Source organism: Ranitomeya variabilis, chromosome 3 (assembly GCF_051348905.1).
Source record: "Ranitomeya variabilis isolate aRanVar5 chromosome 3, aRanVar5.hap1, whole genome shotgun sequence".
NCBI classification, from domain to species: Eukaryota; Metazoa; Chordata; class Amphibia; order Anura; family Dendrobatidae; genus Ranitomeya; species Ranitomeya variabilis.
In genome coordinates this window covers 450,498,355-450,511,975 of record NC_135234.1, presented here as the reverse complement: position 1 = coordinate 450,511,975, position 13,621 = coordinate 450,498,355, and the positions used below count along the sequence as shown (strand labels likewise).

The 13,621-nt window shown below is 47.4% G+C and overlaps 1 protein-coding gene across 3 annotated transcripts in view; it reads right to left on the bottom strand.

Moving 5' to 3' along the window:
- The window catches only part of EIF5B (eukaryotic translation initiation factor 5B), a 90,993-nt gene that overhangs the window by 20,531 nt on the left and 56,841 nt on the right, over positions 1-13,621 (bottom strand). For all 3 annotated transcript variants that reach the window (XM_077296544.1, XM_077296545.1, XM_077296546.1), the window contains one exon: positions 178-254. In XM_077296544.1, coding sequence (XP_077152659.1) covers positions 178-254 — 77 coding nt within the window. The remainder of the gene's footprint in view (positions 1-177; positions 255-13,621) is intronic.

Here is a 13,621-nt window from a genome sequence, read left to right as displayed (position 1 = left end):
CCAATTATGCAAATTGTCTCTTCGGAGAGGAAGAGAACTAGAACTCTAGTGCCACCTATTGGAAGGTAGCAATCCTACAAGTCAATGCTGACTTTTTACATAAACTTTATGTATTTCCCATTAAAGTATCACCCATCCATTCTATAAACTGTACACAAAACATGCATCGAAACTTACTGAGAATCATGCTCCAACATCACAGAGGCCTTCATGACATCTTTTTTATGTACAGGTCCAATATTAATTCCAGCATACTGTATGGATGGAAAAAATGGACATACATCAGATGAAAAATCTACTAAACTAAAACTGCCCACTACAAAACATCATGTAAACCGCAGCCTGTTATAGCACATGAACCCAAAAAAAGGCATAGGAAATAGATGGAATGGTCAATTAAAGGGACTGTCCCATGAAGAAGTATTAAAGTAGCACTCCCATGAATCTGTTTATCTTTCAGTCCCTTTATAACTGTTATATAAAAAGTGCTGCTGTTAATATCCTTTTTTTCCAAATCAGATAGATTTTTATTAACGAAATTCAAACAAGGAAACAGAGTCCAGACATTACAATGTCCAACAAGGTCACATATTTTCAATTACAGCACATCCCCTCCCTCTCCCTTATAGAAACATCAGCAACAAATACTCAGAAGTACATCCTTCCTTTCGGGATCATCGTCTTTCCACCCACAGTGTCCACAATGCATTGAACGTTTTTTCCCTTTTTCTTTTGGCGTAAATACCTTTTTCCATATTTACAATAAAGTCTGATTGTCTAAAAAATTATTGTATCGTTGGCGGTTCTTCATTTATCCAATGCCTAGCTATTAATTTACATGCAATGTATAACAACCTAGCTATCGCCAATATGAACTGATTTTGTATCTGAATCTCCTCCACATAACCGAAAATACAAACCACAGGATCCCTCAATTCTACAGTCATACACTCCCTCTATAGTGTTAATAAGCGTTGTCCAGTATGAGTCCGGTGAGAAGCACTGCCACAACATATGTAAGATCCCAGCCTGACAACGAGGGCATACAGAAGTCTGTCTCGGTCCTGCCCTATATAGTCTTTCAGGGGTCCTGTACGCTCTATGGAACATATATTTGTGAGAGTCTACCTGGCTCACTCAGTGACAATTGGGGTATGTATGCCATAATCACCTCCCACTTATCCTCTACTATCGGTCCCAATTCGTCTTCCCACTTCTCTTTAGCCTTAATCGGGTAATTGATTAAAAAGGTGTGCATTAAGTCCTTAAAAATACCTGCCATAACTCCTTTTGTTCCCCCATCACTACACACATAGTCCACCAATATGTATTTTTGACCATCATAGAAACAGTCTTACTCTGAGCTATGTAAGCGTGACGGAGATGTCTATACTGGAAGCTACAGGTCTCAGATAAACTACAGGAGGAATATGAGTTCTCAAAAGTCACTAGTCCCCGCGAGTCCTGTAATTGGGACAAGTATTGAATTCCTTCCCTCGTCTAGTTTTTAAATTCCCCCATTTTGTCAAATTAGTATAATTAGTCAGGGCCTCCACTCCCGTTATCCTTTTAATCTCCTCCCACACCTTGTGTACCAGGGCCAGGGTGGGGCATGACAGTCCCAGTTTCCTAAAACTACCTGCCTCCAGTCCTTGAACCAATGAGTCTCTCCCCAGTACCCGAGTCAATATCAGCCACATCGAACCCGTGCCATCTGTCTCTCTCCATCCCATCAGCTGTTGGCTGATAATATACTTACCATAGTCACCATAGTCTCCAGTACGGTTCCTACACTGACTAACCGGAATACACAGCATCCCGTGTGCGGAAGGGTAATTACTAGTGATAAGCAAACGAGCTCGGATAACAGGATTTTTGGTTGCTTACCGTAAAATCTGTTTCACGGAGCCTTCATTGGGGGACACAGTAAACCATGGGGTGTATGCTGCTGCCACTAGGAGGCTGACACTATGCAAATAAAAAAAGTTAGCTCCTCCTCTGCAGTGTACACCCCACAGACAGGAAGTAGGATATTCAGTTAGTGAGAAAGCAGTAGGAGAAGCAACGTGTAAAAGAGAAAGAATAATAATATAATAATCTTTATTTATATTGCGCCAACAAATTCCGCAGCGCTTTACAGTTTAACGGTTTAAAACACTCAAAGAGTGTTCAAAGAACTCAAACGTTAACAGTATAACACAATAAACAGAGCTGTTCAACTTGGGAGGGTGCTGTGTCCCCCAATGAAGGCTCCGAGAAACAGATTTTACGGTAAGCAACCAAAAATCCTGTTTTCTCTATCGCCTCATTGGGGGACACAGGAAACCATGGGACGTCCCAAAGCAGTCCCTGGGGCGGGAACAGCAGTCCACTCCAATCTAGGTCAGAGGAACTCACCACCGTCGCCTGCAAGGTCTTCCTACCTAAGCTGGCATACGCCGAAGCTAGGCATGGAAGTTTCGCAACATGTGGAGGACCGATCATCGGTCTGTAGAGGTGCAAGGCAGAAACCCTATATGTGCACTGCCGGAAGGCGCCCACTGCCCGGGTAGAGTGCACCTTAAACTTGGAAGGGAGAGCTCTGCTCTGACCTGGTAAATCTAAACATTGCTGACCGGATTTTGCGGGCATACGTTGATTTGGAGGCCGGAGGGCCTCTACGCCGAGCCCGTATACTGAAAAGGTGGGCCTTAGCTGGATAGATGCACCTCGCCCTGACCCGGTAGCGTGATGAGCGAAAGCTACGAAGGATGAGTCCGAGCAGGACGAAGGGAAGGGAATCAAGAACGATGGACAAAGCCATGGAGAACCTCGGCAAGGTAAGGGCAGAGCACTGAACCTGTGATCCACAGAATGTACAAAACTTCTGCCAGAGACTCTGGAAGTGGTTGAGAGCCTGAAAGGAAGGTATAAAACAAAAATGGACCTGCCCCTCGCAAAAATGCAGGAATGTCCGACGTCTTGAAGAAAAGGAGGGCCTGGAAAAATGCTTTCATAAAATAAAGGAAAGCACATGCGGTCCCAGGAGAACAACGAGGTTTAGACTGAGGAAGAAGAGAACTTGTCCCTCCGATGACCGTCTAAATAATTGGTTCAAGTTGGAGCCAAACTGACAGAAACCCTCGGAAGGCAAGCTGGTGAGGGACCTCCTAGAGGATAAGCCCTGCCACGCCTTAATCAAAGGGGTCCTTCAGATGGGCAGCAGATTGCTGGATGTCCAAGCAGCACCTGCAGCGGCATCCGCGAGGGCGGATACCATGTACTTCCTTGCAAGAGTAAATTAGTCCGCAAGGGAGACAAAGGCAGGGCATAATGTAGCGGCGGACACTTCAATGGTCGACTTCACCATGGACTATTAGTCCGCCATTGGTATCCTTGAGGGATGCTCTCTCTGGGAGAGGAGGACTATCGGTGGAAAATCTGGAAAACGGAGGGTCCAGAGACGGGGAAGAGGTCAGCTCGCAGTAAGTTCAGAAGAGAGGGAATATAGGAAACCGAGACGCTTCCCTCTTTGGAACGGCTGGACTAAGGATTCCAAGAGAAACCCCAGAAAAGACCATGAAATTGAAATGACAAGAAAGGACTTGAGAGTAGGGTACTGAGGACCTGCTAGAGAGCAAAACGCTGAAGACGTACTGAAAAACCTTGGATCTCAACCTAGCAATGTAGGCTCTGCTACATCAACAAAACGGCTCAGAAAGGGAGAACCGTTTGAAGAGACCACCTCTTGCCCATCTAAGTAGATAGAACGGAGACTACCGGAAGATTCCGCAGACTCAGATCCATCAGGAAGCTAAACTTAAGCGCACGGGGATGAAGGTGGTTAACAGGGACTATGGAAAATGTAGACAAAATGGGCATTGATAGGCACAATCGGATATGAGCAGTCAAAGGAGTAGAGTCCATGGAAAACCTGGAGAGTGTCAATTCCATGGGAAGTTGGCCCTAGGAAGGAGTACATAGGCCCCAGAAAAAAACTTGACTGCCAAAAGGAAGATCCTTACCAATGACGACATGAGTGACCCTATCCGACCCGGACCCTTTGGAACGGGGAGAGGGTTCTAGAGTGTGGATCTACTTACCTAGGTATAAGACACCACACAAAAGAGAATAACGGTGAAAAGGATACGAATCCTGCTGAAGGAAGGAACGTATTATCACCAAAACCCCATCACCGGATCCAGGCGTGGAGCAGCCTTCTACACTGGACGATGCTTGCACAGAGTAAGATCCAATTCCTATCCGAGGTGGGAGAACCTGTTCCTGCCATGGTCAGAAATAAAATCCCGAAGCTGCTCGAGGTTTAATCCAGTGTCTGTAAGAAAGAAAAGGTAAGTACTGACACATAAAAGGGAAGCTCTGTATTGAGGTAGTTCAAAGACCTCTAGAACAGTGCAGTGAGCAATCATGAGTCAAGGTATTATATGAGCTCTGACTCCGTAAGAGACAGCCTGAACGTATACTACTGTAAATCATATATGATATGAGTAACGCACTGGATAGTGCAGATAGACCTAGGACAGCACTGTAAACTGACCTACTGGATAGGTAGTGGTAGGCCCGAATAACCAGATGGAGAGGAAGGCCCCTGGGGAGCAACACGTAATTAAGGCCCAGTGCGTGGCTGAAGAAAAACTGTGACCAGTCGGTACCTGACACCTGTCCGACCTACCTGAAAATGGACAGGCCACTTATGCTGCCACTGCGGTCCACCTTGTGGTACGTGGTAGATCTTCTGTACAAGTGCGTCACCGCGGCCTGCAGTGTCCGCCTGCCCAGACTCACATCTGTGGAAGTGTGGGAATTATAGTGCTTCAAGAATGCATGCGGACTGGAGGAATTCGCAAGCTTGTGGCCGTGCTTGCCGATGTCTGGTGTCTAGAGCCCTCAGACAGGGAGATAGGCTGACATCTAGCACGGAAGGACTCCTGGATGGTCAAAAGAATCCACCAGGCTAACATGGCTGATGAAATGGCTAAACCCTTCCTGTGACCGTCAGGAAGCAGTCTTACCATCGAGAAGCCCAAGTAAAGTGTCCAACCTTCGGAAGGACGCCGTCCTCGATACGTACCCACTCAGAGCACTCACTTCTTCCAGATTATGGAGAACCCATTCCGTTTTGTGGACTGGAGCCGAAAGAGATGAGAGAAGGAAGATGCCCCTGCGACAGAGGGAATACAAAACCACCTTGGTAACGAGGGAAGGAGATGGCCTGAGGGCGACCTTGCCTTGATGGTAATAAGGAAAAAAGTCTGAAAGAACAGAGCGGCAAGCTCTGAAGACTCATCAGGATGACAGGAACGCAGAGAAAAAAGGGGAGCGACCTTCCCTGATAGTAAAGTCTGTCCGGGTCAAAAAAGGAGTCTACTGTAAGATCCCCAGGACCATTAAGGTCCCACAGATCTAACGGTACGCGGTAGGGAAGAACTACAGGTGAAGACTCCCTGCTAGAAATTCCATATTCGCAGTTTTGTCGCAATAAGACGGAAAAAATACTAGTACGGCAAGCGAGAGAACCTGACATTGTCAGTGCGGGTCTCCCGGGATCACTGGGGCCCTTCCTGCTTCCAAAAAGATCTCAGAAGTAGTGGAAGAGGGGTTATGGAAATTGGTACCATGGAAGAACAGAGCATGCACTGCGATGGTCTTGGATCTCGAGGTCGAACCATGAACTGGAGTACATTGACCTACATCTGGAGTACTCCAGGGAAGGCAGATCGGATGGAAGACATCCGAGTAAAGTTCCCACTCACTTGAGGAGAAACCCTGACGGCTGAATATGTCTGCCGCCCAGTGTTCTACTCCAGGGATATGTACTGCTGAGATCACAGAGTGATAAATCTCGGCCCATCAGAAAGTGCGAGGTACCTCGGCCACGGCGCTTGACTGTGGGTACCTGCTAGATGGTTGACGTATGGCGCAGTCGTGGCATTATCCAATTGAAGACGGATGGTTGACCCACCTGAAGGCAGTGGACCTGCTGTAGGATCAGCCGTACCGTTCGGATCCCCAGAGCAATGATCGGGAGAAGAAGACTGGCATTGGTATTCACTAATAACCATTGGACCAGGAGAAGGCTCTGGATGAGGAAGGAGCTCAGAGACTGCCCTTTGAAAGCCTGATTGACTTGCTGAAAACGAGCGGAGCGAAAGAAACTGCTTCCATTGTCGTCTTTTTCCCCAGAACCCTCCTAGCGAATTGAATGAACCGAAGGAATGAGTGACCAAGTGCACGAGCTCCCTGTTGAAGGGCCACGACCTTGACTCGAGAGAGGATTACCATCCTTCTTGTGCAGGATCATCCTCAAAAAGGATCTGCTGGGCTGGGAATGAGGAAAAAACTTGTCTAAGTTTAGCTGCTAGCCCAAGTGAGAAGGTATTGCAAGTGAGATAGACGACTCAGCGTAGTCCTGGAAGAGCGGCTAGAAAGTCGACCAAATAGGGCAGGACGCTTCTGGGGTGCAAGAGGCACATGACAACCGCCATGACCCTTGCGACCACTCTGGTGCGGTAGCCAGGCCGAAGGGCAAGGTCGTGACTTGAAAATGCTGTTCGCGAATGGAAGGCGAAGGGATTATTGTAGAGGGGAAAAACAGGAATGTGAGGGTAAAAATCCCGAATGTCGATGGATGCCAGAAACTCCACATTTTTCTGTTGAAGTAATGGCTGAGCGGAGGAACTCCATTTGAAAAAGGAGGACCTTGTCAAAGGTTGTTAGAAGTTTGAGGTCCAGGATCGGTCTTACTTTTCATTCCCTTTTTGGAACCAAGATCCCTTAGATCTAGACTGTCTTGGACAACGCTTCCACTGCTGGTTGGGTCTGTAGAAAAGATAAGATCCCTTGTTAGTCTCCCGCTCAGAAGATGCCAGCTGTACTGTCTTCGGGGAAAGGTTACTTGTGTGAATCGAAGTAGTTAAGGTCTCTGACCAGGAGACTATTGGTCCAGCAACCCATGTGGCGGCTAAGGAAGGGTAGAGCGCTGAACCCGAAGCCACAAGACGGAACGAACCAGATTTGCTATCTGACCATCTGTGGTATTTTAATTGATGATACATCTGGCAGGGACACTGGTAGGTATACCACAAGAAATTCTACCTGGTTAGTCTGCCAAGTGGCAGAATGCGGGGCTGCATCCAGCAGGTCAGGAGAATACAGTCTCTTGCCATCGTCGTACAGAGTAGAAAATTAGGAACCCTCGATCCACCATCCTCTTAACAGGGAGGAATCGTCCGCTTTCTTGCAACAGCCGCTAAATAGTGGTGATACAAAGGGGGGTGCTCGGACGCCAGGGCAGGTTGTCTGGCGATAGGCCTGGATGCAGAAGAGGATACATGGAGGCGACACTGCATGTGCTCGTCTGTTGATGGTGCGGGGGGGGGGGGGGGAGAATCGGTGCCCTTTAAAGGACCAGTCGCCCTTAAAAATCAGACCAGGTATGGCATCCCACGTAGAGGCTTCTGTCCAGGGAACCGCTCGTCAATTTGTTGATGATATAAATAGGCGAGTTCCTCTTTTTCTGAAGCTCTGGCAATCCAGGGCAATATCTGATCCATATTCAGAGCGTTGTTCTCAACAAATCATAGGGGAGAGATCAGGAAATGAAAACTTCCGTTTTCTAGACGCCTGTACATTTTAGAATACTTGCGGCCCCTGCTAGCCGACGGCTCCCATTGTAGGAGAGGGACCATGTATATCGGTCCTGCGAGCACTCCGAGCCACAGAGGGTTCACAGAGGGATTCAATCTCTTGGTCAGAGAAACCATTGACAAAGTCCACTGAGGGGACTAGGTACTCTGAGATAAACTGGGATCAGCGGCGGAGGGCTCCAGAGCTCAGTTAGGGTGACCAGCTTCGGATTGAACATGTGCCCTTAAGACCAGTGAATACTGGTCATGCGCCTTTAAGACTAGGGAATACTGGTCGTGCGCCTTTAAGACCAGGGAATACTGGTCTTGTGCCTCTAGGGGGGCATACTGTTTATGTGCCTTTAAATGGTCATGTGCCTTTAAGAACCAGGGCATACTGGTCATGGGCCTTTAAGACCAGGACATGCTGGTCATGTGCCTTTAAGACCAGGGAATACTGGCCATGTGCGTAAGACCAGGGCATACTGGTCACGTGCCTGTAAGACCAGGGCATACTGGTCACGTGCCTTTAAGACCAGGGCATACTGGTCACGTGCCTTTAAGACCAGGGCATACTGGTCATGTGCCTTTAAGACCAGGGCATACTGGTCATGTGCCTTTAAGATCAGGGCATACTGGCCATGTGCCTTTAAGACCAGGGCATACTGGTCATGTGTCTTTTTTCTTTTTTACGCCAGAGGTGAAGCCCCTTGTAGGGAACTAGGTACTCTGGGAAGAGCCGGGATCGACGGCGGAGGAGGGCTCCTGAGCACATTTGAACTAAGTACTCTGGGAAAGGTGACGGGCTTCTGGCTGGTCATGACTTAAAGAGCAGAGAATGCTGGTAATGTGCCCCTTTTAAACTAGGCTGGTCATGTGTTTTAACAAAGCCAGGGAAAGCTGGACATGTACCTATAAGCCCGCGACTACTGGGCATGCGTCTTTAAGACCAGGGAATGCGGTCATGTACCCTTAAGACCTGTGCCTTTAAGACCGGAGCTTGCTGGACAACCAGAGATTGCAGGTCTTAAGTATTAAAAAATAGGGAACGCTAGTCCCTTTATGCTGCCGGGGTGCGTGCGGGGGAGGGGTGCGTGCGGGGGAGGGGTGCTGAGGGAGGATTCTCCTTACTGAGATTCTGAGTCCCCCGTCTGGAATAGCGCTGTCTTCAGCGCTGAGTACCGCCGGTGCGATGCAGCAGCCACTTCCGGATGAGCTCGTGTCCGGAAATGGCAGGAGGATGAAGATGGCCGCCGAGAATAGAGTTCTCATCCTGAATGAGAGGCGCCTGAATAGGGGGGCGGAGCCTGAAGTGCGGCCTAGCATGGGCTGGAGTTCCGGGTTGCGGCCTATACAAACCCGAAGCCGGGGGCTAAATTTTGAAGCCAGCCGGCGCCGAACGAGGGAAAATGCGCAGAGCCCTCCAACCGCTCGAGTCCCGGCACTTACCCCAGTATGCAGCTCTGTTCAGCAGGTCAGAACGTAGAAAAAGATCCTGTGCTGTTGCTGCTGTTGGACGGTGCAGGGATAAGAAAAAACCCTCAATCCATCGTCCCTTTAGCAGGGAGGAGGAGAGGAACCGTCCGCCTCCTTGTACCATCCGCTCTTAATAGTGGTGGTGCAGTGGGGGCTGCTCGGACGCCACGCTGTAGAGTGCCTCTGAACAGCCGAGGGTAAAACCTGGTGGTCAGGGCTGAATGTCCGGCAATAGGCCTGGCTGCAGAAGAGGATACTGGAGGTGACATACCAGTGCTCGTCTGATAAGGGAGGGGGGAGATCGGTGCCCTTGAAGGGGCCCGTCGCCCCTAGAATCAGCTCAGGCAGTGGCTTCCCACGTCGCAGGAGAGGATACGGAGAGGTAAAACTCCCGTGCTCGCCTGTTGATGGTTCGGGGGAGATCGGAACATGAAAGAATCCGTCGCCCCCTTCATCCGTTGTAAAGGTAAAAAGGTAAAAGTAAAAAGAGTTCTTTGGGTCTGAATAGCAGACCAGTCCGTGTGCCTCCTACGGACACTAAGCAAGAACTGGTTAGCTGAGAGCCAGCAGGAGGGTGTATACTGCAGGGGAGGAGCGAACTTTCTTTGTATCACTTAGTGTCAGCCTCCTAGTGGCAGCGGCATACACCCATGGTCTGTGTCCCCCAATGAGGCGTAGGAGAAAATTCCTTCCCGACTCCACATACAGCAATCAGACTAGTTCCCTGGATCAACGCCCTATCAAGGAATCTAGTGTATATACCCTGTAACATTATACTTTTCCAGAAAGGTATCCAGTTCCCTCTTAAATTTAAGTAATTAATCACTCATTACAACATCATACGGCAGAGGGTTCCATAGTCTCACTGCTCTTACAGTAAAGAATCCGCATCTATTATTATGCTTAAACCTTCTTTCCTCCAGTCGTAGAGGATGCCCCCTTGTCCCTGTCACCGGTCTATGATTAAAAAGATCATCAGAAAGGTCTTTGCACTGTCCCCTCATATATTTATACATTAACATAAGATCACCCCTTAGCCTTCGTTTTTCCAAACTAAATAGCCCCAAGTGTAATAACCTATCTTGGTATTGCAGACCCCCCAGTCCTCTAATAACCTTGGTTGCTCTTCTCTGCATCCGCTCTAGTTCAGCTATGTCTTTCTTATACACCGGAGACCAGAACTGTGCACAGTATTCTAAATGTGGTCGAACTAGTGACTTGTATAGAGGTACAATTATGTTCTCCTCATGAGCATCTATGCCTCTTTTAATGCATCCCATTATTTTATTTGCCTTTGTAGCAGCTGCCTGACACTGGCCACTGAATATGAGTTTGTCATCCACCCAGGTCTTTTTCATTGACGGTTTTGCCCAGAGTTTTAGAATTAAGCACATAGTTATACATCTTATTACTTCTACCCAAGTGCATGACCTTACATTTATCCCCATTAAAGCTCATTTGCCATTTATCAGCCCAAGCTTCTAGTTTACATAAATCATCCTGTAATATAAAATTGTCCTCCCCTGTATTGATTACCCTGCAGAGTTTAGTGTCATCTGCAAATATTGAAATTCTACTCTGAATGCCCCCTACAAGGTCATTAATAAATATGTTAAAAAGAAGAGGGCCCAATACTGACCCCTGTGGTACCCCACTGCTAACCGCAACCCAGTCCGAGTGTGCTCCATTAATAACCACCCTTTGTTTCCGATCCCTGAGCCAGCTCTCAATCCACTTACACATATTTTCCCCTATCCCCATTATTCTCATTTTATGTAACAACCTTTTGTGTGGCACCGTATCAAAAGCTTTTGAAAAGTCCATATTCACTACATCTACTGGGTTCCCTTGGTCCAGTCCGGAACTTACCTCTTCATAGAAGCTGATCAAATTAGTCTGACATGAACGGTCCCTAGTAAACCCGTGCGGATACTGGGTCATGAGGTTATACCTCTTCAGATACTCCAGTATAGCATCCCTTAGAAAGCCCTCCAGGATTTTACCCACAGTAGAGGTTAAGCTTACTGGCCTATAATTTCCGAGTTCAGTTTTTGTCCCCTTTTTGAATATTGGCACCACATTTGCTATACGCCAGTCCTGTGATACAGACCCTGTTATTATGGAGTCTTAATGGTCTATCAATGACTGTACTTAATTCCTGCAGTACTCGAGGGTGTATCTCATCCGGGCCCGGAGATTTGTCAATTTTAGTGATTTTTAGACGCTGCCGTACTTCCTGCTGGGTTAAGTAGGTTACATTTAATTGGTAATTTTTATCACTAGTCATTTTGTCTGCCATGGGATTTTCTTTTGTAAATACTGGTGAAAAAAAGTCATTTAGCATATTGGCTTTTTCCTCATCCTCATCCACCATTTCACCCAGACGATTTTTAAGGAGGCCAACACTATCATTTTTTAATTTCTTACTATTTATGTAGTTAAAGAATATTTTGGGATTATTTTTACTCTCTCTGGCAATGAGTCTCTCTGTCTCAATCTTTGCTGCCTTGATTTGCTTTTTACAGAATTTATTTAATTTTCTGTATTTATTTAATGCCTCCTCACTACCTACTTCCTTTAATTCTCTAAATGCTTTCTTTTTGTCACTTATTGCGCCCCTTACAGCTCTATTTAGCCATATTGGTTTCCTCCTATTTCTAGTATGTTTATTCCCATACGGTATATACTGTGCACAGGTCCTATCCAGGATGCTAATAAACGTCTCCCATTTTCTTTGTGTATTTTTATGTCTCAGGATATCCTCCCAGTTAATTGCACCAAGATCCTCTCATCCGTTGGAAATTTGCCCTCCTGAAGTTTAGTGTCCTTGTCACCCCTCTACTACACATCTTATTAAAGGATACACGAAAACTTATTATTTTGTGATCACTATTCCCCAAGTGACCCCCAACTCTTATATTTGATATGCGGTCTGGCCTGTTGGTTAATATTAGGTCTAGCAGTGCCCCCCTTCTTGTTGGGTCCTGAACCAGTGAACTGTTAATAGACCACAGACGATATTGACCCTGAAACAAACGGTAAAAGTTGCGCCTCTGACTCACCTGAAAGCGGATTGTAACCGCTGTGGCAGCCAGCCAGAAGTGATGGATACCGGGCACCTCTCTCTGAGTGGTGACTAGAGGAGAGCCTAGGAAGATTCTGCAAAGGACCCATAAGAGCGTGATAGAGGGTGTTTCTGACTCACCTGACTCTGGGGCAAGAGAGCAGGACCAATGCAGTACTCGATCTCGGGCATGTCTAAACCACTGGAGAGACAGCAGGTATTGACTAAATGTGTCTGGAAGATGACATCTGGAGGGAAACCTGGAGAAGGGTATCATAGAGAGCCAATTCTGTGTTGCGGTCTAGGTCTGGATACCTGACGGCATTAGGCAGAATAATCGTTTCACGTGTAGAAGGCCGCACCACAAAGTCTGTCCTGAAGCATATACTGTACAGTCAGTTCTCCAGAAGGACGAGCTGTAGGCTTGGAATCAGAGGGAGACTAAACTCTCTCTGTTGTGCACCTGGGTTAAAACCCTTGGGCCTGCGATTTGTGGTCAGCTTCTTTATCCACTGAGCCACGGCAGACATGCTGGAGAATACAGACCTTTACACAGCTGGAAGTTGATCCCCCAACACTGCAATCGTGAAGGGGTAGAAGCAGCTCATCTCTCTGCTTGTAGAGTAACGCTAGCATCACGAGAGGGCTGAGTTGAGATGCAGGGAGGGGGCCTGTTTCCATGCTCCGCTGAACTCATGTAATAGCAGAATTCACAACAGCAGTGTGACGTATCAGAAATATCTGAGAGGAGACTGCAAGGGAAAATTCTACAGAGCAAACGGCATATGGCAGGACTTATAAAGGCCCCTCTCACTGTGGAGGTGCAGAGCTTGGGGAGAACTGCAATACCCGTTGCTGTTGACTGCCCGGTTCTAGAACACTCATTATATGAGCTACTGCATTGCTCCAGAGCATTTAATACACCAGTCACACACTGCTCTATAGTACCTATTACCCCAGTGACTGCCCGGCTGTAGAGCACTCATTGTAAGAGCGACTGCACTACTCCAGAGCATTTAATACATTACACTAGTGACTGTACGGCTCCATAGTACTTATTACCCCAGCGACTGCCTGGCTGTAGAGCACTCATTATATGAGCGACTGCACTACTCCAGAGTATTCATTGCACTAGTGACTCCAGAGCACTTAGGGTACCGTCACACAGTGCCATTTTCATCGCTACGATGGCACGATCCGTGACGTCGCAGCGTCGTATGATTATCGCTCCAGCGTCGTAGACTGCGGTCACACTTTGCAATCACGGCGCTGGAGCGATGCCGAAGTCCCCGGGTAACCAGGGTAAACATCGGGTTACTAAGCGCAGGGCCGCGCTTAGTAACCCGATGTTTACCCTGGTTACCAGCGTAAACGTAAAAAAACCAAACAGTACATACAGGTCCTTCTCAAAAAATTAGCATATAGTGTTAAATTTCATTATTTACCATAATGTAAT